Consider the following 22,790-nt stretch of genomic DNA (forward strand, 5'->3'; position numbering starts at 1 on the left):
AACCAAACACATTAAAAACAGATAAAAAGCAGCTGCAAAAGGCAGGTATACAAATATAAAACAATTAAACGCTAAAATTAAACATTAAAAGCAATCTTAAAAAAATGAGTTTTTAAAGTGTTCTGTGCTGTGTTGTGTTGTGAGTGTTCTTTTTTTTCCACTGCTGATCTTACTTTGTAAATGATCACATTTGCTCTCAGAATTATTGAAGAAAATACACTTTTTTTCTTTTCTGCACTCTAGTGATTTCAATGAAATGACATTTACACATTTTTTTTTTTTTTTTTTTAATATAATTTTATTTTTCAAGAAGGTTTTGTCCAGAAAAAAAGTAAGAAAACAAGGACATTTAATGAAGGGTGTACACATTCAAATAAAATACCATAAGTGGTACCAGACACAACAAACCCCGCCCCTCCCACATATTTCGCCCATTATAAGTAAATGGGAAGATTTTAAAAAGTCATTAAAAATTTGAACTTTGACCTACTGTTCCTAAAATGTAATCACATCTATTCTGGGTCACTGGTAATCTATAAACCCAATTTAGTATGAATTCAACCAATAGTCTTGCTGCTAAAGTGTTAACAAACGATCAAAAATCAAAAAAAGATGCCAAAATGATAGAAAACAACATCAGAAACGTGCCAAACCTTTATTTGTGTCTGACAGGGAGGAAAAGTCGTTCTACACTCTCAAAGCCCAGGCGGTGGACATCAACACCGGCGTCCCTCTGGAGCCCGAGTCCGAGTTCATCATCAAAGTTCAGGACATCAACGACAACGAGCCTCGGTTTCTAGATGGACCCTACAGCGCCAGCGTCCCCGAGATGTCTCCAACAGGTAAGACAGACAAAAACAAAGCAGCCTGGAGTTGAAAACAATGGAGTCTGATTTATTCTATGGCATGTAACTGTGGGTATAATTAAATCAGAAGGCTTGGTATATATTATGTAATATGCATGTAACTATTGCATGTGTTGAAGCGTTCATCTTAATAACTCCGCCCCCTTTACAGACAGTATGCCAACGTGACAAGAACTACACTGCAATTTTTTTAGTTGTTACCAAGATGACACAACTGCTTGTTAATTTATCTTGTTTTAAGAGTTAATTTCTTATTTTAAGTGTTCAGCTTTACACTACACTCTTAAATCAAGCACAATTGATCTTTTTTTCGCAAATAGGCAGGAAATCTTAAAATAATATCTACTTCTTACTCTTATTTTCAGACATAAACTCTTATAATCAGCTTATATTTAGTATATTTCACTTTTTTTGAGGCTGTAAAAAGTAAAATTTTAACAAATCTCATCTTAAAACCAGCATTTTATGCTTATTTTATGTGTCCATACATCTGTAGACAGGCTTATTTCTAGATTTAACAATCTTAATTCAAGAAGTCTTGTCAGGTGAAATTATCTTGCTGCATGAACAGATAATTTCAGTTATTTTGAGTACCTTTTTCCTCAGATTTAGTGTTTTTGTCTTTTTTTTGTTTTGTTTTTTGCATTCTAAACAAGTAACTAAAACAAAACCCATTAACAATCAGAGATAAATTCTTCCAGCCACTGGGCATTTATTTAGTCTGTTGAAAATCTAAGTAAAATACAGATGAGTTCTAATTTACAACCATGAAACAGGACATTAATTGTGCGGTTGAGGTGGTGTTGAATGTAATAATGTCTGGAATGAGGTTGAGTTATAAATGATAAATGATAAGTGATGGCACATATTGTGTTGGATTACCAGAATGATTTCATGATTATGTATGAAATTAATATAGTAAAAATACAGGTATTTTTTTTTAAACTGGGCAGAAAAAATAAGATTGTTCTCATAATATGGGTATTCTGCCTTTCTTTTTTCTTTTCCTTTTTTCTTTTTCTTTTATAAATGAACTAATTCAACTAAGCCATGAAAAACCACTAGCAAAATTGCAAAATCTCAAACCTAAGACAGTTTGACAAAGGTTTAACCCATACAGACCCAAACAGCCACCAGCGATCAAAACCACCTACTGATGTCAACTGTTTAATACCTGCTGATCCACTAATCCTATCAATACATGTGAATAATTGGTGTAAAATGCAGTTTGTCGTCTGTTCATGATCATCAGATATGACCCATTTGGACGTTCAGAGGCTTCGTAGTTACCATGGAAACACTGTCATCTTCTACAACATTGATTCACCAGTAAAACCCATGGAGTTGGATCAATGACAGTGGATGGACACACTGGGTTTAAGTTCAGTTAATGAGAGATTTTGTTGAAAAAAATCACATTTTCATCAGTTTTTTCTGCTTTTGATATAATAGCCTCAACTTTACTCTGAGCTTTTATGAACATCTACATGATCAGTTTAGGTGATACAGGGAGACTAAAGTAAAATAATGAAATTGATTGATTTGATTTGTTAATAAATCATTCCTGGTTTGAGTTATGTGACCTTTTAATAAAAAAAAAAAAAAAAAAATAATAAAAAAATGTCAAAAATGGATTTTTCTATTTGGATTTCCTAGGTAATGAAAGCAGATATCCTGAAATCCGTATGTAATTTCTTTTCATCTTGTGTGTGAACAAAATGAAAAAAGAATTTTGCTCCTGGCTTTATCATATGTTCCCATCTATCTACCGAAGGTGTATGCAAAATTGTGCATATTTTATGAGATGAAGCCTAATTTGCATAGTTAAACATACAAATTTCAAAAACTTGTAATACAATTTTTCTTTCATACTTGTGTAAGTAATCAGCTGAGGAAGTTTCATGATATCAATTTTTTTCCCAATATCTTCATTGAGTTTTTCATATAACACTCAAAAAATATAGAAAAAGAATAAATACAAACACAAAGCAGATAACTTTTGTTCTGATTTGGCGCAGTATAAATACAATTTGATTTGATTTGATGATTTGAAAGCAAGAGGCTGGGGACACATGAATAGAAGGTTATGCCATATGTAACAGAAAACAAAATAGTTTGTGTTCCTTCACACATACATGTCATTATGAACAGTCAAATATACAAAGACACAAACCAGCATAGATGAACACATAAACAAACAAATAGTGCTGTCTTAGACAAAAACAACCATAGCAAAAACAACAGGGGATGGGTTATATCATACATTAATAAAAGAAATTCATGTGTAATACATAGAAAAGATGGCATCCAGTTTTTTTTTCTTTTTCTTTTTTTTTTTTTTTTTTTTTTTTTTTTATTCCACCACAGTAGCATCATTATCATTAAGTGCATAGTAATTCAGATAACTTGCTATGTGATGATCCATACTGTACTTTGTCACTTATGGTCTGCTAGGCCCTTCAACACAATGGTAGTTAGTCTAGTACCAATATAAGTCAGGAATGGATAGATATCTATTAATTTAAAGTTTTGACCCTATTTACCTGTACTGTCTCACCTTAACTACAGGGAAAAGCCTGATTTTCACTGAAAAAATGCCAAATACTGAGGATAATATTATAATAAATGGTGGTAAATCACTTGAGAAGAGTCAAAATATTTAGAATCTGCCACAAAAAGTAGCTCTGGGTTAAATATTTGCCATAATTAATAACCTCCTAAGACCCAGGAAATGTCAGCAAAGTACAAGCTCTTGTTGTTTTTTATTAAATAAGTGCCTATATTGGAAACATCATGATGCAACGTTTTTTTCAGCCGCAATTTTTAAAAATTTTTTATGGAATGTCCTTTGTGGTGGACAGTTTTCTTTTCGTTTATTTTTTGTATGAAGCTGTGAAACTCTTGTCCACAAATGTGGACAGAAAACCCATAGCTGGGTCTGAGGAGGTTAAATACAGGGAAATACCTGAGTTTCACTGAAAAAATGCAAAATACTGAGGATAATGTTATAATAAATGGTGGTAAATCACTCAAAAACCACCTAAAAATAACCCATAGACCACTTAAAAAAAACACCCAAAAATCACTCAAAGACCACCTAAAAATCACCCCAAAACCACTTAAAAATCACCCCAGAATTCCCCAAGAATAACCCAAAAAATTACCCCAAACCACTTAAAAACCACTCAAAAAACCCTTAAAAATCACACAAAAATCACCCAAAAAACCCTTACAAATCACACAAAAGTCACCCAAAACACTTAAAAGTCACCCAAAAACACTTAAAAATCACCCAAAAACACTTAAAAATCAGCCAAAAAACACTTAAAAATCACCCCCCCCAAAAAAAAACCTTAAAAATGACCCAAAAATCACCCAAAAACCACCTAAAAATTACCCAATAATTACCCATAAACCACCTAAAAGTCATTTTCTTTCCTTTTTATTTTTTTGGTATAAAGTCGTGAAACTCTTGTCCACAAATGTGGACAGAAAACCCATAGCTGGGTCTGAGGAGGTTAAATACAGGGAAATACCCGAGTTTCACTGAAAAAATGCAAAATACTGAGGATAATATTATAATAAATGGTGGTAAATCACTTGAGAAGAGTCAAAATATTTAGAATCTGCCACAAAAAGTAGCTCTGGATTAAATATTTGCCATAATTGATAAACTATGAGTGTGAAATAGGGGGAGGGGCATAAATATCATGTGGTATTTCGGAGGATCAAGGTAAATGAGTGAAATTCCAGACTGAGCATTAATTGAATTGAATAAACTGGATTGTAACTGTGTTGTTTATTGCTCAGCCTTATTCTTCAGTTTCACTTTGCAGCGGGTTTAGGTGTACAGAGTTGTAATTGCTGCACATACACAAAACACATGCACTAAGCCAGACTTAGTGGCCCATCTGTCTGCTAAATACCATTACTGAGAGGTAATTTAACAGTCAAGGCCTTTAAACCTTAAGCTGTTAATGCTTGAGCTTGAAGGCCAAAGTGCTCTGACTGAACACAAGCTTGACCCCAGTACGTCTGTGTGGCAGAAGATACAGCGACAAACTGTACAGCGGATTAACCACGGAAGCAAACAGCGCTATCCATATGATAAAAAAAACACATAATCCTGTCTATGAGAAGTTAAATGCTAAGAATAGAACCGAGCTTCTTTTCTGTCTTCAAAGCCTGTTTTGGAGTATTTCTCTGGAGTTTCTGCTTGTTTGGTTTTTGAAACACTTTGAACATGTATCTCCCAAAGCCTGGTAGCCTACTTTTCTCAGATGTATGCATTGGAATTCATCTGCAGCTCTGCACTGATTGTGTAGGAAGCAGATGTTTTTCTCTCTAACTGAACCTACATTTCACATCTCAGATCATTTCAAGTCTATTTCTATAGTTTTGAGCTTTAATAGTGATTTTCAATAACTCAGATAACTATTTGATCAAAATTAAATAATAACTTAGGTCAAGACAAGCATTAGAAAATGAGGGGAGAATTGTTAGAAAAATAATGTTTTATTTTAGAACAATTGTCCAAAACATTAAAGATATTTAACCCTTTAAACCCTAAGCCTAAAATGATCTGTCTGAACTTTTTTCCTTATTGTGACTATAAACAGGTTAGAAAATATGCTGAGTGAGTCCTTTTGCACATTTTTCCAGAGCACAGGTATAATTCTGCTAAAACAGCTCCTTCTCCTGCTTCTACAGGTGTGACTGAAATTACCGTGATAACCCAATAAAACCCATAAAGCACGATGTCTCAGGTTTCAGAAATTGTTGGAATTTCTCCAATTGCACAAACAGTGAAAGAGTTCCATTCATCCAAACTGGAAATGCACAGGGTGTGTCAGCTGTGACACGTCAGGTTTTAAAGAGTTAAACAGCTTCTATTTCAGCTTCTACAAATCAAAGCTTTTCTCACAATACATGAAAAAGTTAAACTAAAACTAATCGATTCCTCAAAATAAAACTCAAACAGGTGGTTCCAGGCACAACAAACCCCACCCCTCGCATGTGTTGGAGCTTATTTTGGCATCAATCCAGCTGATGCCATCATGTCTAATCGTGTGCTGCATATCAGTTGACTCTGTATATGTGCCAAGTTTGAAGTAAATTGAAATAAAATTAATGTTTTTTATAGACATGTGAAATGTCGCCCATTGTAAGTAAATGGGAGACTAAAAAAGATTTTAAAATTCATAAAAAACATTGGACCTTAGACCTACTTTTCCCAAGTCTGAGTCTGATGAAGGGCCTCGGCATGAAACGTCACATCTGTTAATAAATTCTTTGGAAGCTCACAGGTTGTGCAGACTTTACTTTATTTTTCATCAAATTTGTTTGGGATCTTGCACACCCTTCATTTTCTGGATGTGCGTGTCGATCACCTCTCTTCATGAACATTAAAATCTGATTAAAAAGATGCGGCTCAGCGACAGTATTAAAACATTTCCCAGGAGATCAATTGACAGACTGACAGAACACATCCATTTCTCAACCTGCTTTTTCATGGTTGTAAATCGGGGGGGGTCAAACATGTGAAAACTGGACTCAAAAGTTCCAATCCCACCCATGGAATGAATTTGCAAAAAGCAAAAATTACACTGAAGATATTAACAGTCAAGGATGTTGAACTTGTTTTAGTTCAAGTTCCACATTCAGAACAATATGATCTCAATTAAAATAACAGCATAATAGCCTATAAATAATGACTCCAAAATGTCTTCTTGGTTTAAAGTGAAAAAAAAAAACAAACTACATTACATTTTGAAAATATTTATATTTACAAATTATCCTGTAACAATTAAATGTGAATAACCGAAACAAAAATGAAGAACCTGAAATGTCTAAACAAAATTATGTGATATTTTAACAATATTCTGCCTGTTTGCCTGTTATTAAATGTTTTGTGCTTCTGTTAATCCGATCTGTAATGCACATGTATAAATGATAAATTAAGGCAAAAACAAAAAGACAAAACAAAACAAAACAAAATAAAAATAAATAAATTAAAAAAAAAAAAATATATATATATATATATATATATATATATATATATATATATATATATATATATATATATATATATATATATATATAATAATTATTATTATTATTATTATTATTTTATTTATTTATTTATTTATTTATTTTTTAATTGGATCTTCATACACGCATGGTAATATCTAACATGTCCTTTATTTCCATGTGTTGTAGTTAAAGGTAGTAGACATGTGTCAACAATTGTAATCTAACCTAAATGGCTTCTATGAATGAACTATGAGAAGCCATTATCCCTTCCCACCCACCTTGAAAGAAAAGACAGAATAAAAGAAAACACAAACACAGAAGGAAAAGAAACAGAAAAACAAAACAACAACAATAACAACAACAACAAAAAAGACCACTGCTGGATTTGCAATAGAATAAATAAGATTAAAGAAGGTAATTAAAACCAACTAGAGGATGGGGGGGGGGGGGGTGTAGTCACTTTCAAGTTGATAGGAGTTAAGACTTCTCTAAGCCTGTTATTGTGTGAAGGGGGGGAAATATTGTTAAAATTGCACTTAATTTTCTTGCAAAATGTATTTGTTTTTTTCCACGTTAATGTTATTGTTTTGCACTAAAACAATGTAGTTGTCATTATTTGTAGTCAGTTATGTTCTTATTTTACTGGTCCAGTCCACTGAAGATCAAATTGGGCTGAATGTGGAACCTGAAAGAACATGAGTCTGACACCCTTGTTGTAAATAAAAATTCCAGTATTCCATTATTCCATTGTCATCTATTGTAACACTCCAAAGCAAGGAGTTATGGGAAGGTCAACAAGTGAAGGAGTGAGAGGCAGCTCATTGTGAAACCTGTTGTTATTAAATGTAAATAGAGCCTGTTTACGGCGTCACTTCTGTTTAGTTGTAACAGGCCAGTGTGCTCCAGGCGCTGTGGATGTTTGATGCATTCTGTGACTTTTGGGACCCAGCAGATCAGGACGCCCTCTGTGTTCTGGGACGTGACATAACCACATTATCTGTGTTAATATTTTCCAGGAACCTACGTGACGCAGGTGACCGCCACGGATGCAGATGACCCCACGTACGGGAACAGCGCTCGCATCGTCTACAGCATCCTCCACGGCCAACCCTACTTTTCCGTTGACTCCAAGACAGGTGAGGGGATACTCACATTAGTACGCTCTAGGGATGTAACTGTAATATACGGTGTGTGTCTAAATGTATGTTGATTCGGATTGCTCTTCAACTGAGTCTTCCTCGGTCAGAAGCAACAGACAAACTCCAATGATACAGTTCTGAGGTTTAATGAGGCTGAAGAAATGGGAGCAGGTACATGGGAAGCGATGCTGGTACAGGTATTGGTTGAATGATTGAGTTGGTGGATATATGTGTGTAAGTGTGTGAATGTTTGTGTGTGTGTGTGTTTATCTGCAACAGACAAGGAACAAAGGAAATGTATCAGTCACAAAGCGCTTACACATTACACTGGAATGCAATATAAACATCAGTAACAGAGCGCTTTACACATTACACTGAAATGCAGTATAACAGACCTGCAGTAACATAAAGAATCCCACAGAGGGCACTCTAACATCACGTATGCTCAATGCCATATAAACAGACCGGCAGTAGCATGGCGAATCCCACAGAGGGCACTCTAACACCAATTACGGTCATAGGCTTAAATAGCGTGATTAACTAAACGGTAAAAAGATGCCACATGAGCTAAATAAACAGTGAATAAAGACAAATACTGGTCAATAATAGGTTACTGACAGAGTATAGTCATCCACTAGATACTTTGGAGCGCACGAGGAGCACAGCGGCAGGCCTTAGCGGTAGCATTAGCAACTGAAACCACAGGTACAACTTCACTATCTAACCCCCAGAAATAACACACCTTTCATGCAAAATACTCTACTTACATCTTAAGGACGCACACGGTGGTTATACATTCAGGATTAAGAAGAATTATGACAGGATGTCAATTTCTGCTCTGTGGATGCTGCTGTCCTGCCGGACCAAAATGAAAGTAGCATACGCAACCACGAGTGAGCAGAACTGCAAGTCAAAACAGATGCATCCTGGGTAACGTAATCCTCCATCAGGGACTGGACTTTTAACAGTAACGATTCCCAATATAACGATAAACCACGGTAAAATTGCCAACAGTTAGTATTAGCGTTTAAATTCTAATTATCTTGATAACCGTGTTTGATTACCACACTTTTCTGGAGAAAACACCTATGTAAAGATCTGCTTTTATGTCAAATATTTGAGTGTAGTTTTAATTTATTACAATTTTAATTATATATATACCTAATATTTGGAACTAATATTCACGTTTAAAGTCTGTGAAAAGGTTCGTTAAACATCTGTGTGTTATTTATGCAATAAATTCTATACATTTTTCCAATCGGATTTTATGTATTTTTTGTGTTTTTTGTCCTTTTATGTTTTTATAGTAGGTTAAAGTGAAAAAATAATAGGCAGATGATATAGATGAAGTTGTGCTGAAAAAAAAGATCCCAAACATGGGTATAGTAAACATTTGTTTATATCAGGGGTGTCAAACTCATCTTAGTTCGGGGGCCACATACAGCCTAATATGGTATAAAGTGGGCCAGACCAGTAAAATAATATAAATAATAGGATAATAATAACTTTTGAGGGAAATAATTTAAATTCCATAATGAAAATGTTTACATCTATGAATTGTACCCGAACAAATATGAACAACCTGTAAATTCTTAAGAAAAATAAGTGCAATGTTAAGAATATTATGCCTTAGTTTATCATTTATACATGTTAATCACAAACTTTGAGATCACAGTGGATCTAAAAATACACAAAACATTTAATAACAGGGAGAGTATTATTCAAATTCCCCATACTTCTTTTAAGACATTTCAGATATTCCCATTTTTTTTCTAAAAGGCGAGTATGTAAATGTAAATATTCTGTTGTAATGTCACATTTTTTACACTAAAACAAAGAGAAAAATGTAGTTTTCATTATTTATAAGTTATTATGATAGTATTTTACTGTGTGATTCACTTTAGAATGAATTGACCTAAAAGAAATTTAAACATCCTTGATTGTTAATATCTTCAGTGTAAGTTTTGCATTTCACAAATTCCTCCCAGGGGCCAGATTGAACCCTTTGGTGGGCCGGATTTGGCCCTGGGGCCACATGTTTGACACCTGTGGTTTCTATAGTATATAAAGGCAAAATCAAAAGGACTGAAAAACGTCCAAAATAGGCTCAGATCACTAAGGGTTAATATTTGAATGTCTCTGCCAACGGAAAGTGCATTGTGCAAATCCTTTTATTTGGGTTTTTTTGTTGTTTTTTTTGTTGCTTTTTTTTTCTCAAATACAACTTGGTTAAATTCTTTCAGTGTGTGTATTAGTACTTTTTGAACATTTTGAGCACAATTTCAACAATACCGCGATAATAATGATAACCGTGATAATTTTGGTCACAATAACCATGATATGAAATTTTCATATCGTTACATCCCTAGTACGCTCCTACCCCAGCCCCCTTAACCTTAATAAAAGTTGTATTGGTCTAGTTCATACATAGTTCATTTATTCACATAGTTGTAAAGCAGAACAGTGACTTTTGGGTGAACCCACATCTTACATTCCCCAACAGTCTTTGCTCACTCCTGGAATGCATGAAATTCAACCGGTCATGACACAGCAAGTGGTTCTGAGAGACGCCGTCTTCACCAGAATGTTAAAAACCAGCCCTGAAAGGGGAGTAAAGATTTTCAGTCTCCTACCAGATTCCTCAACAGAGGTGAAATGACTCTGAACACAGGACGTCATGTTGTAGTTTTACTGTAAGAAGCACCCAGCCTAATTATGCATCCCACTGGGGAAGAGACGAGAGAGACCTTACCAAAGTTCACAGCATGAAAAGGTAATGGAAAATACTAGTGTTGAATGTAAAACAAAGGAGGGACTCATCCCTCCACTGAATTTAGAATTTTGGGGGGAAATCATTGGAACAGACTTTCACTAAGCGTTACCAGATGTACGATAATTATTGGATTTGTACAATAATTTCACCCTCTGTACGATGTATGATTAGGGTGGTCCAAAACATTTTTTTTTCTAAGGTTCTCTGGATTCAAACCCTGCATTTGGTTCCATATCTGGCCAAATTACTTCGGTCCAAATTTTATGCAAATTAATTAATATTTAGAGGTTGCACAAGACACGTGCAGATTGCTCTATATACTATAACAGAACTAGCCAAACGAATACGGCAGATTAGAATAATTTGTAATTTTATTCTTAAAATCGAACTGCAACTCGCATAAAAATGTTACTTAGAAAGTCCAGCAACCACTGTTGGTTTATTGAAATGACAAAAAAATCTTCCTGTGTTCTTTGACAACTTAGAGTCAGTAAATCCGTGTATCATAAGATAAGATAAGATAAGATATTCCTTTATTGATCCCACAATGGGGAAATTCACAGTGTTAACAGCAGCATAGAAACATACACATAGACATACACATTCACGTAAAACAGTCATATAAATTTGAATAAAAGAAAAAAGTGTTTAAAAAAGGAGAGTGCAAATATGCTTTGGTATGTAGTGCAATGGTTATAAATATAGAAAAAAAAATAAATAAATAAATAAATATATATATATATATATATATATATATATATATATATATATATATATATATAAATATGGATTTGAATATATATATATATACAACATTAGATGGAATGGAGGGAGGGTTGTTATTACACCACATATGTGGTGATCTACTGGGAGCAGGACTGGTTGTTCATCATTTGTTCATTCGTTTTTCAGTTTAACCCTTTCATGCCTGAATTATGAGAACCTTAGTCAACTTTTTCTTCTTGAGTGTTTTTGGCATGAAAAAAATGATGCAATTGATTTGTTTTTTTTTTTAACCTATTTTTCATGGAGTTAAAATAATGTCCACTCAGCTGGACACCATGCATTTAAGTTTTGAAGCAAAGAAACATTTATTTAAAAATTGTCATCAGAAAGTGATATACTGTGTGAAAACTATGAATTTAAAAACATTTGTAATGCCGCTAATTACTAAATTGCTACTGTTTTCTCACATTTTATCATACTCTAATATTAGTTATTACTCATTTCATGGAGATAAAATCCTCCTGAGACCCAGGAAATTGACAATTTTAGCTTTTTACGTAAAAAAAATTGTATTGATTGGAAACTGCATGACGCAACAGTTTTTTCAGATACATTTTTAAAATTATTTTTATTTATTGATCGATTTTTGTAATGGAATATCCTTTGCAATGCACAGCGTTTTTAAAGTAAAACTGTCAAACTTTTGTCCCCTACAGAGGACAAAATGCATTGGTGGGTCTCAGGAGGATATTCAAAAAATAAATAAAAAATAAATAAAATAAAATAAATAAATGAATGAATAAATTTATAAATAAATAAATGTTTGTTAATTACAGTCTAATAACAATTAGCAATTGATTTACGCTAAAACATGTTACTGCAGATCAGGTTTATCTAGAACAGCAAAGTTACAGTAACTGTATGAATGTCAGTGTTTTGGATGATGCATAAGAGTCCACTGTGTTGGCTGATCTGGAACTAAAACAACAAAACCCATGAATAAACAATAGAACAGAATGGCTGTCCACTGGAGTGACCACTATGCATGAAAGGGTTCAAACCAAAAATGAAAAAACAAAAAAACTACTTGTTTTTCACGACTCAACATTGGACAATGAGTGGGTCAGAGCACAAGAAGGAGGAGGTGGAAGATGAGGAGGCAGGAATGACAGAGGAAAACAAACATTAACATCACCAGCAGGCTTCCAGAAGCAAATGGGACAAACACAGCACTTTTCCTCTGTGGTTATAACCTGGAGTTGGCGTTACCAGCAAAGCTCTCTGTCACTGCTACAACATGCCAATTGTGGTGAGATCACTGCTCTGCAAAATCACACCAAGTCTAGGGTTACATTTCAATTAAGCCCATTCTGCTGAATTTACATCTGCAAACCTCAGCTTAAAGTCACATATAGGACAGTGTCAGTGTTTGTTCATTAGCGTGTTGATGATGTTAGGCTTGAATTAGAATATTTGATGTAGTAATAGAAAAATGTTCAGTCCCTTTTTCCACATTAAAAACCATGGAACCACCCAAAATGAGCAGCACTGTTCTGGTGGTAAATTTTTTCCCCCACTTTCCTCTTGTAACTGAACCACTACAAGAAGATAAATATACACAGAAGGTTAATATATTAACATTAAAGATCTAGAACTATTTTTGTCGTAGCTTACAAATGATTTTCTCTCCACTTCTAACCATTTTTTATCACTACAAACCCTCTGAACGTCCAAATAAGATACATCTGATGCTGCTGAAAAGCTGAGAAACTGCATTTTACCTGAATTATTTAAATATATTGATGGGATTAGTGGTTGAAAAGTTATTAAACATTTTAGATCAGTAGATGTTTTTAGTCGCCGGTGGCCGTTTAGGTCTTTGAGAGCTGAGATCAGATCATATTCCTGTTTGCTATTATCTCTTCAGTATGTTATCTCTATCATTGTTTGAGATTAGTGTCGGGAAAAAAAGAAAACTAATAACTTAAAAAAAAAAAAAAAAACTGAATCATTGAGGTGAAATTATCTTAAACCTCTGTTTAATAATGAGGACTGTTTGGCTCTTTCATGTGTTTTAGTAATTTGATTTTTTAATAAACCCAGTGCACAGGAAGTGTGGATGTTAGACAAAATACTTTAACCATACAGTACAGACGTTTAACAGTCACTCTCTCCCCTGTATCCAGAATTTTATATATATATATATATATATATATATATATATATATATATATATATATATAAATTTCGCAGCATACAGAGCTAACAAAAAAAACAAAAACAAAAAAAAACATCACAACAGTTAGACCATCTAACTTTTAGACAAATCAAATACAGACAGGTTCAGAACAAATTAGGCAAAAAAGTCAAAATAAGCATAAGTATAAGATTATACAAGTTCAAGGATTTCTTTAATTAACATAAACATCCCATTTTTCCCAATATTTCGTACATTTATCAGTAGTGAGTCTTAATGAGAAGCTCAGTCTTTCCATGTTATAAATTTCATTCACAGCATGTGTCCAGTCCACAAGTGTTGGGGGATCTGAGCACATCCATTCTGGAGTTATGGCTTTTTTTTTTTTTTTTTTTATTTGCCCCGGCTAATAATATTAACCCTGTAAAGCCTGAACCATTAAATCACTGACAGAAAATTCCCGTTCTTTCAACTGGAGCCTTTCTTGGTCCTTCTGAACAACAAAAAGTTTTTTTTTTTTTTCGTTTTTCAAATATCAATTTTCATGTATGAGTTTCAATTTTATATCATATTTGATACATTGGGTCTCAATGCTCTAATGTTATTATTTTTGAACAAAGAAAAGCGTAATATAACACAAATGTCTTACGAATTGGTAATTCCTTTTCAAAACTGTCAAAGTTCTGCCTCTTTCTTCATTAATCCTCAGGGGTCTGAGCCTTTTTTGGCCGTCTTTGAGTACTTTTCATTTTGCTTTTATATACTATATAAAGAAATGTTTATTATACCCATGTTTAGTATCATTTTTTCCATCACAACTTTGTCTATCTCATCTGCCTATTATTTTTTCACTTTAACCCACTGTATCAACACAAAAGGACAAAAAACACAAAAAATATATAAAATCCAATTTGAAAAATATATAGAATTTATTGCATAAATAACACAAAGATGCTTAATGAACAATTTTCAAAGACTTTAAACGTGAAAATTGGTTCCAAATATTAGGTATGTAAAATTAAAACTGTAATAAATCAAAACTATACTCAAATATTTGACATAAAATCATATCTTTACATAGACGTTTTCTCTGGTTTTCTCACCCCGCCTCAACACCGCCCCACCCCTAGTCCTCCCGGTTTCCACATCCGGTTCAGGTGGGGGTCATTCTCACCCTTGCCTGTAATGCTAATGCAGTCTGTGGGTTAGAATTCGCAGATTCTGCCAGTTTTTTTCCATTTTGAAAAAGGACAAAAAATTACAAAGATGTGATAAGAAATAACACACCAACCCACCTCATTTTCATACTTTTATTCAAGTTTGTTTGCTCCAGGTTCAAAACAACATTTCCCCGGTTGTATTTACTCTATCAACATCAAATAAAAAGTGGGAGAATGTTTCATGTCCGCCGTTTCGAACACAATTGTCCCCAGTGGTCTATGTGACTGACTTCCAACGCTATGACGTGTTGAAAATGTCATTTGATTCAGTCACGGGGCCGTGACCGTGGACTCCTAAGGGTTAATGTCAGTCTTGTAGTGTCACTGGAAAGGCCTCAGGTGAATGAACTCCTCCCCCTGGTGGATTATCTGTGTATTGCATGTATCTAATTGAATACATCAGGTTTTTTGAGAAAAAAGAAAATATCACACTGATCATGTAGAGGGTTTCAAAACTCATGAATCAAATATGTTATGTTTGGTGTTATATCGGTCAGATTTCCTCATCTCCTGTGGTAGGTACCCACCTGTATCCAGAATTAACCAGTTCTGTCATGCATCAAACCCAAAGAGACCTGCCCGTTTTAAGAGTCCATCTGAGAAATAAAAGACATGTTTTCCATCTCGAGTCCTTGAACTGCTGTTTATCCGCTGACTCTCAATTCCCAATTCTATTGAAAACTGCACAGGGTTTGACCTGAGTCACACTGGGCTCACGGGGAGGAGGTCCAGGATCGTCCAAGCATGAATAACTAAACGTATGAAAGATGGCGTGAACAGAGGAAGATCAATTGTGTTCAGTCGATAGTTGTAAGTTATGTTAGAGGTTGACATATACTAACATACATACTTCAGATGAATCAATAGCAAAGACATCAGCAGGATCCAGAAAAGGAGATGGGCCATAGATCTTTCCACTGCAACAATAACATCACTGTTAAATTGTTCTGTCAAGGTCTCAACCTTAATCATTCTACAAATAAAAAAAAAGTGATTTCCATTTCATTGTGTAAATGGTTGGAGTCTGTCACTGGTGTAAATGCACTTCTCTCATTGGGATTCGATGCAATAAAATGATACATACGCCTCTTCCTCATGAAAGCAGATGTTTCTGTCTGTTTGGGCCTTTTGGTCTAAATGTAAATGCAGTTTCAGGTTGCAAAAACTGAGATTTTTAAAAGGGCTTTCCAAAGAAAACAGATCTGTGTGGACAAGGAAAATGGACAGATAGTTGTCAGAGCCTGTTTAGTTCATGTCTATTATTGCTTTGTGTCATGAACCTGCACCTTAAACATCAAACCACATGTATTACACTGGGTTACAAAAAAGTGTTTTTTGCAACTTGTCTAGGTTTTTTCAACTGAATTCGGACCATTTTGCAGCGCTAAATCCAAAAATGACATCTGTTTTTCTCAATCAGGTCAGGTTTTTTTGCTAATTTGATTTGGAAAAATTTGATCTTCTCACAAAATTGATGACATTTTTGTGACTTTATCAGTTGATTTTTTATGTAGTTCTCACCCAAAATAGGTTTTAAGAGAAAAAAAATCATTTCCTAACAGGATTCCTGTTAGGTACAATGGTGTATTCAGCGCAGATGTAGCAGAATACGTCAGGCTTATTTTTGCCAGATCTTCTAGTCGAAGCCATTTCATTCACCTGTAATATTAAAAAAAACATTAATCATAAATTGGCAGAAGTAAAATCTTCAGAACTCGTTTATTGCAAGAAATATGAAAGAATTTTGTATCATATGATGTGAAAATGCCCATAAATGTAAGCACAAATGTTAAAAAGCCAAAATGTAGCATAATTCAGAAAGTTGACCTGATTGAGCAAAATGAATGTGATTTTTGGATTCAGCACCAAAATGATCCTAAATCAGCTCAAAAAACTGAAACAATACATTTGTTGTTGACCAGTGTAATCAGTGTATAATGTGCAGCAGATCAAGGTCAGCGTAGATACCTTTAGGAGACGGACATTAAATGTTGTTATGGCAAAATCCATATACACTTTGGCAACTCAAACCAACACTTGCGGCAACTTTATAGTTAGTTTATATCATAAGTTGTCGTTGCTGCTCACCTTCATACCTCTGAATCTGTTATGTATATTATTCACAATGTCCGCACTTTCAAGTTCACCAGAATTTTTTTTTTTTTTTTTTTTCCGGAGCATTTGTGCCAGTTTGTAGTCATTTTTATGTTGTTGTATGGGCAATAATACAAATAATGCAGAAGGCTAAACACACAGACTTCAGACAAATATCTATGTTAACTCTTTAGTGGGCAAGTGACTATTTTTGGTACTTTCCGCATACATAACAAGACAGCGACAACAACAGTTACAGTGAGGACAGTGAGTCAACAGTTAGGTCAAATGTGGTCTACAGCAGTGGTTCTCAAACTTTTTACAGTGGAGTACCCTCTGAAATATACTTTTTTAGCCAAGTAACCCCAACTCTCACTTCAGCATTTTTGATTGAAAAAAAAAAAAAAAATTGGCAAAATTTGTTCCAGTGTCAAAGGTGTCTGTTTATATTTTCAAAACTCTGTAAACAAACAACATATATTTAACTGTAATAGTAAATGTTTGTGCAAACTATAAACTGAAAAGTGCCCTCTTTCATCGATAAGAAAAATAAATAAATTGGTCATTAATTAATAAATGAACCAAAAACCATCAACCAAAAATAATTACTTAGCTACTCAAACTTATCTTGAATAAAATAAAATAGTAATTTTTAAAAAAAAAGTTACCAAATCTTAAACAAGATGATTGACAATAAAACTATTATATGAATGTATTTACTGTCTTTTATATTTCAGCATTAATTCTCAGTACTTATTTTGTATTTGGGAAAGGGAGAATGTGGATGTGGATAGGGGTCTGGATCAGCACGCATGTTGGTCTAATGTTCTAAAACTCATGTTCCTTTCACCTTACATGTGTTTTTCTTGTATTTTTTATCCAGGTGCTTCAATGAAACTGGTCCCGAAAAACAGGACATGAGGGCTAAAACTTCAAACCAGATCTAGACTAATGTTATGAAGCAAGTTTGGAAGCACTTTGGGTCTATTTTAGAAATAAATACTTACTGAGTTAAAAGATAAACTATTTTTCAGATAAAACACATTTTTATATTATTTTACATTATTTTTAATACAAAAATCTGCATATGACACGGTCAAAAGTGCACAAAAATGACACGCTACTATTTTTTTTTATCTCTTTATTCTCTCTCAGGTACATTTTGAGAATTGAACTAAATATGCAAGACAGGGTGTTTCACAAAAATGACCGCTGTTACAAAATCATTTGTGATTTATTTGTGTTTAGATGGGCAGGTTGTGCATGTAATACAAGTGGACACGATACGTTACACACGAAACCTGGAATGAGCCTGAGATTCATGAAAAACCCACATGTCTGGATTAGAAAAACCACTAGGATCATCAAATTTAACACAGTGTCTTTATTTATAGCGGTATATAAGACCATTTACAGCCGTGTTTTCCAGATTAAATGCACTGATACGTAGGTAGCTTTTCATGTCCCAAATTTTGGTCCTATTTTTGGCCCCAATATTTTATTAAAAATTAATTAATTCTGGGGTGGCTCAGAGAGGGAGTATAACTTTTTTGCATTAATCTGTGGCCATCATTAGGCACATCCTGGGGGAAATAGGTCTAAATTTCTCTTTTATTATTGGGTCTAAAAAGCTGGCAAAGTGCCAGGTATCAAAATGTACCCAGTTTCATAGAAGCACCCATATATTTATTAGAGGTTTTATTTTTTTATTTATTTATTTATTTTTTACACTTATTGGTAAGGAACCAAAAACGGTAACTTCATTGACCTTGATTTTCAACACAACAATAAAAAAATGCAGAAAATTTTCACAAAAGTAAAAAAGTCTTGCTATGTCCTCCAATAACACACTATGGTTGAAATTTTGAATGTCACAGTTTACAGATGACTAAATCTAGTCATTTCAGGTCGATATGTAGGGTTTTTTTTTCAGGTTGAGTGGATCAGTCGTCTGCAGGGAAATACAATCAGGAAGGTTCTTTTGGACTCTCTGTTCTCACATTGATCCACATATCAAGAAGGGTAGATAAGTCATTGTTAGTCCACGTCAGTCCCTGGTCAATAGCAGCATCAATTTACTCCCCATCTACCTTCTAATACCTGTTGATTTGGTTCCTGTTTAAGTCTAATGCCATGAAGTTAAGTCCAGTTGAGCTTGTATCAAGGAAACCAAGTCCAAGCAATCGCTCCACAATTTCAGACCAATTACTCCAAATTGTCTTTGAGGAGCTGAGCATGATTGCAATGTTCACTTCTCAAATGACAAACCTGGACTTAAAGACATGGGGTTAAATATACATTCATTTTCTTTTTCTTAAGAAAACATGTAGAAACTAAGAGGAAACACAACAGTATCACCACTTCTACCACCAATGCACAACAGAACAGCTGAAAAAAACGATCTCAGAGTTTGTTGTTACGGAACAACATAAATAAATTATTTTCATAGGATTTTCAACAATTAGACATCAAAATGATGGTTGCATGGAATTGATTGCCAGGGTTTCTGTTGTTGGAATATAATACAAAATGTTTTCAAAAGAAATTAAAACTTTTCTTGTTGACATGATGGACATGAAATGGAAAGAGTATTGATAATATTGAAAGACGTCTTATGATTTGTATCAGACAGCTATTGTTTGGTGAATGAGTACAAATATATAGTACTTATTTTGTTTATTTATTTATTTTTATTGCATTGGGCTGTTGTATATGTCCTGTTTGTGTGTGTGGACGTGAATGGTGTAAAATTAATGTAAGTAATTAAAATTGTAATGTAAGGTAGAGGAGACCCCAGGAAGAATAACAACTGATTTTTCAATTGCTAATGGGGATCTTAATAGATGAAATGAAAAGATAACCATAAGATCATTCAGTATTAGTTACACAGAATACCCTTATACACCATCATCAATCATTGACCTATAATTTACATCCAGCTGTGCTGAACTGATCATGTTTCTGATTAAGTAAAAGCATGAATGTTGCTGATGCTGAAGGTGCAAATAGGTTTAATCATCCATTAGAGAGTAATTCATCTAGAAAAGTGCTGCAATGAATGACTACTGATGGCTAGAGGTTATCTACGTAACTGTCTGTGTATCTGTGTGGAGAACTCGTTAACCTTTTATAGGAAATACAAATACTCTGAAATTCAAAATGTCAACCTTATGCCATGTTTCCACTACATGGAACCAGCTCGGCTCGACTCGGGTACCAGGTCCTATTCCTGGAAACCGTTTCCATTACAGGATACTACCGACTATAGAGTACCTGGACGTCATAGTGATGCGGCACATAACTGCCATGTCGTCTGCTCAGAGAGTTGCCGATAAACTCGTTTGTTGCGTGTTGCCCCATCAAGTTCACGCTGATTTTTTTCATGGGCTACCAAGGACAGAAATGTCTGAACCTCCTCAACCGACCACGGTGTAGTTTTGCAGACTGCCATCATGAGGATTAACCCACCGGTATATTTACGGTAAACTTCCACATCTGTTTTTTAAAAATGGCGGGTCACACATTGATGACTCAGTGACGCACTCTCTGACCAATCAGTGGTCTGCAGTGTTTACATGTCACATTTTAGTATCTCCTCCCATGCTTTGGAACCTTGGCAGAGCAGGTACCTAAAAACTAGTATCGGGTACCAGATTCCAGGTCCTTTTATGTAGTGGAAACAAGAAAAGCCCGAGTCAAGTCCAGTCAAGTCGGTACCACGTAGTGGAAACACGGCACTAGTGTTTTATTGCAGGACCTAACAAGACTTCATTACTTTTGTGAAATTTTTCAAAATGTCTTATTATCATGTAGAAAATCAAGATCAATGATGTTACACATTGATGCTCTAAGACTTTTATTGAAAAAGGCCAGATGGACCGGTGCCAGTTAATTGTTTATGTCTAATCATGTAAATTCATTGTGCGCTGTGCTGAGAAATCTGATGTTTAAATTTATGTGTCGCCTGAATCACTTGGAAAATACTGTAATTTTATTGCTGACAAATCTTGCATATAGTGATGCATGTTACACATCTGTGTTCTGGAAACACTGGTATGACTGCCTCTTCAAAGTATAGAGGGTTTTTTATGTTTTTTATTGTGTTTGTATTTATCTGTTTGCTTTTTAATGTGGACCATGAGTCTGTAATAAAGCCTATCTATCTATCTATCTATCTATCTATCTATCTATCTATCTATCTATCTATCTATCTATCTATCTATCTATCTATCTATCTATCTATCTATCTATCTATCTATCTATCTATCTTACCATATTTGGTTCCTTGCCCATAAGTGCCCCCCACCCCTCCAAAAAAAAACCAACATAAAAAAAACATGTGGTTCCAGGCACAATAAACCCCATCCCTCGCACATATTGTAGCTCATTTTGGCATCAATCCAGCTGATGTCATCATGTCTATGCGTGTGCTGATGTCAACATATCAATTGCCTCTATATATGTGCCAAGTTTGAAGTAAATTGAAACAAAATTGATATTTTTATAGACATCTGAAATTTTGCTCATTATATGTAAATGGAAAAAACAAATCATACAAAATTTGAACTTTGACCTACTGTTCCCAAAATGTAATCACATCTATTCTAGGTCACTGGCAATCTATAAACCCAATCTGGTGTGAATCCAACCAATAGTTTTGCTGCTAGAGTGTTAACAAACAAGCAAACCAAACCAAAAACAGTACCCCTTACTTCCCCTTCAGCGGGTAGGGTAAAAATCCAAGTATATATGAAAAACACATTTTGGATGAAAGCAACTTGTATGTTAGAACATCACTTTTAGAACATGAAAACAACACTAGTGCTGCTCCAGACCCCTGTCCACATCCACATTATCCCTTTGAACATCATTCCTTACATTAGTACCATTACTTCATGGTACCTGTTCATGCAGAGGTGGACCTTACAGACCCTGTAGACCACATTGGACCTGTGATTGTTGACTCACTGTCGTCACTGCAACTGTTGCTGCCACTGTCTTGTAATGTGATCGGAAATAACCAAAAATAGTCACTTGCCCGATAAAGGGTTAAAATACCATCCTGCATTGCATTTCTACCATACTTTTTTTTTCTCTTCCAGGAGTGATCAGAACAGCTCTTGCCAACATGGACCGAGAGGTTAAAGATGAGTACCAAGTGCTCCTCCAGGCCAAGGACATGGGAGGCCAACTGGGTGGACTTGCCTCCACCACCACCATCAACATCACCCTCAGCGACGTCAACGACAACCCTCCACGTTTTGCAAAAAGTGAGTAGAAGTCTAAACAGGAGTGGTTGAAGTGTTGACCAGTTTTGATGAACTCTTCTTTTCTTTTTCGTTCAGGTATTTTCCATCTCCGGGTGCCAGAATCTGCAGCGGTGGGTTCGGCCGTGGGTCGAATTCGAGCCCATGATCTTGACGCTGGCGGCAACGCGGATGTGGATTACGCCATCGTTCCAGGGGATGAAGGCAACATGTTCGACATCATCTCGAATGGTCAAGAGGGAGTTGTCGTTCTAAAAAAGGTACTGTGTTTTTGTGTTGCTTCTATTATTGAATTGAAACAAAACAAGGCAAAAACTGTTCTAGTATTAAGCCCTGATTTGCATCAATTATTCTGACACAGATTCCACTGTACCATGGTCTTATGTACAGATAAAAGACCTTGTTAAAATGACAGATGCATTCAGACTAATGTATGCACAACATTTTGCTAAAATGATAGGATCAGGCAAGTCAT

General features: G+C 34.7%; 1 protein-coding gene across 1 annotated transcript in view; it reads left to right on the forward strand.

Moving 5' to 3' along the window:
• Positions 1–22,790, forward strand: part of LOC115437735 (cadherin-12-like) — a 291,164-nt gene that overhangs the window by 147,920 nt on the left and 120,454 nt on the right. The window contains exons 5-8 of the mRNA XM_030161060.1: positions 673–842; positions 7,916–8,035; positions 22,151–22,318; positions 22,394–22,575. Coding sequence (XP_030016920.1) covers positions 673–842; positions 7,916–8,035; positions 22,151–22,318; positions 22,394–22,575 — 640 coding nt within the window. The remainder of the gene's footprint in view (positions 1–672; positions 843–7,915; positions 8,036–22,150; positions 22,319–22,393; positions 22,576–22,790) is intronic.

Source organism: Sphaeramia orbicularis, chromosome 17 (genome assembly GCF_902148855.1).
Source record: "Sphaeramia orbicularis chromosome 17, fSphaOr1.1, whole genome shotgun sequence".
In the NCBI taxonomy this organism is placed as follows: Eukaryota; Metazoa; Chordata; class Actinopteri; order Kurtiformes; family Apogonidae; genus Sphaeramia; species Sphaeramia orbicularis.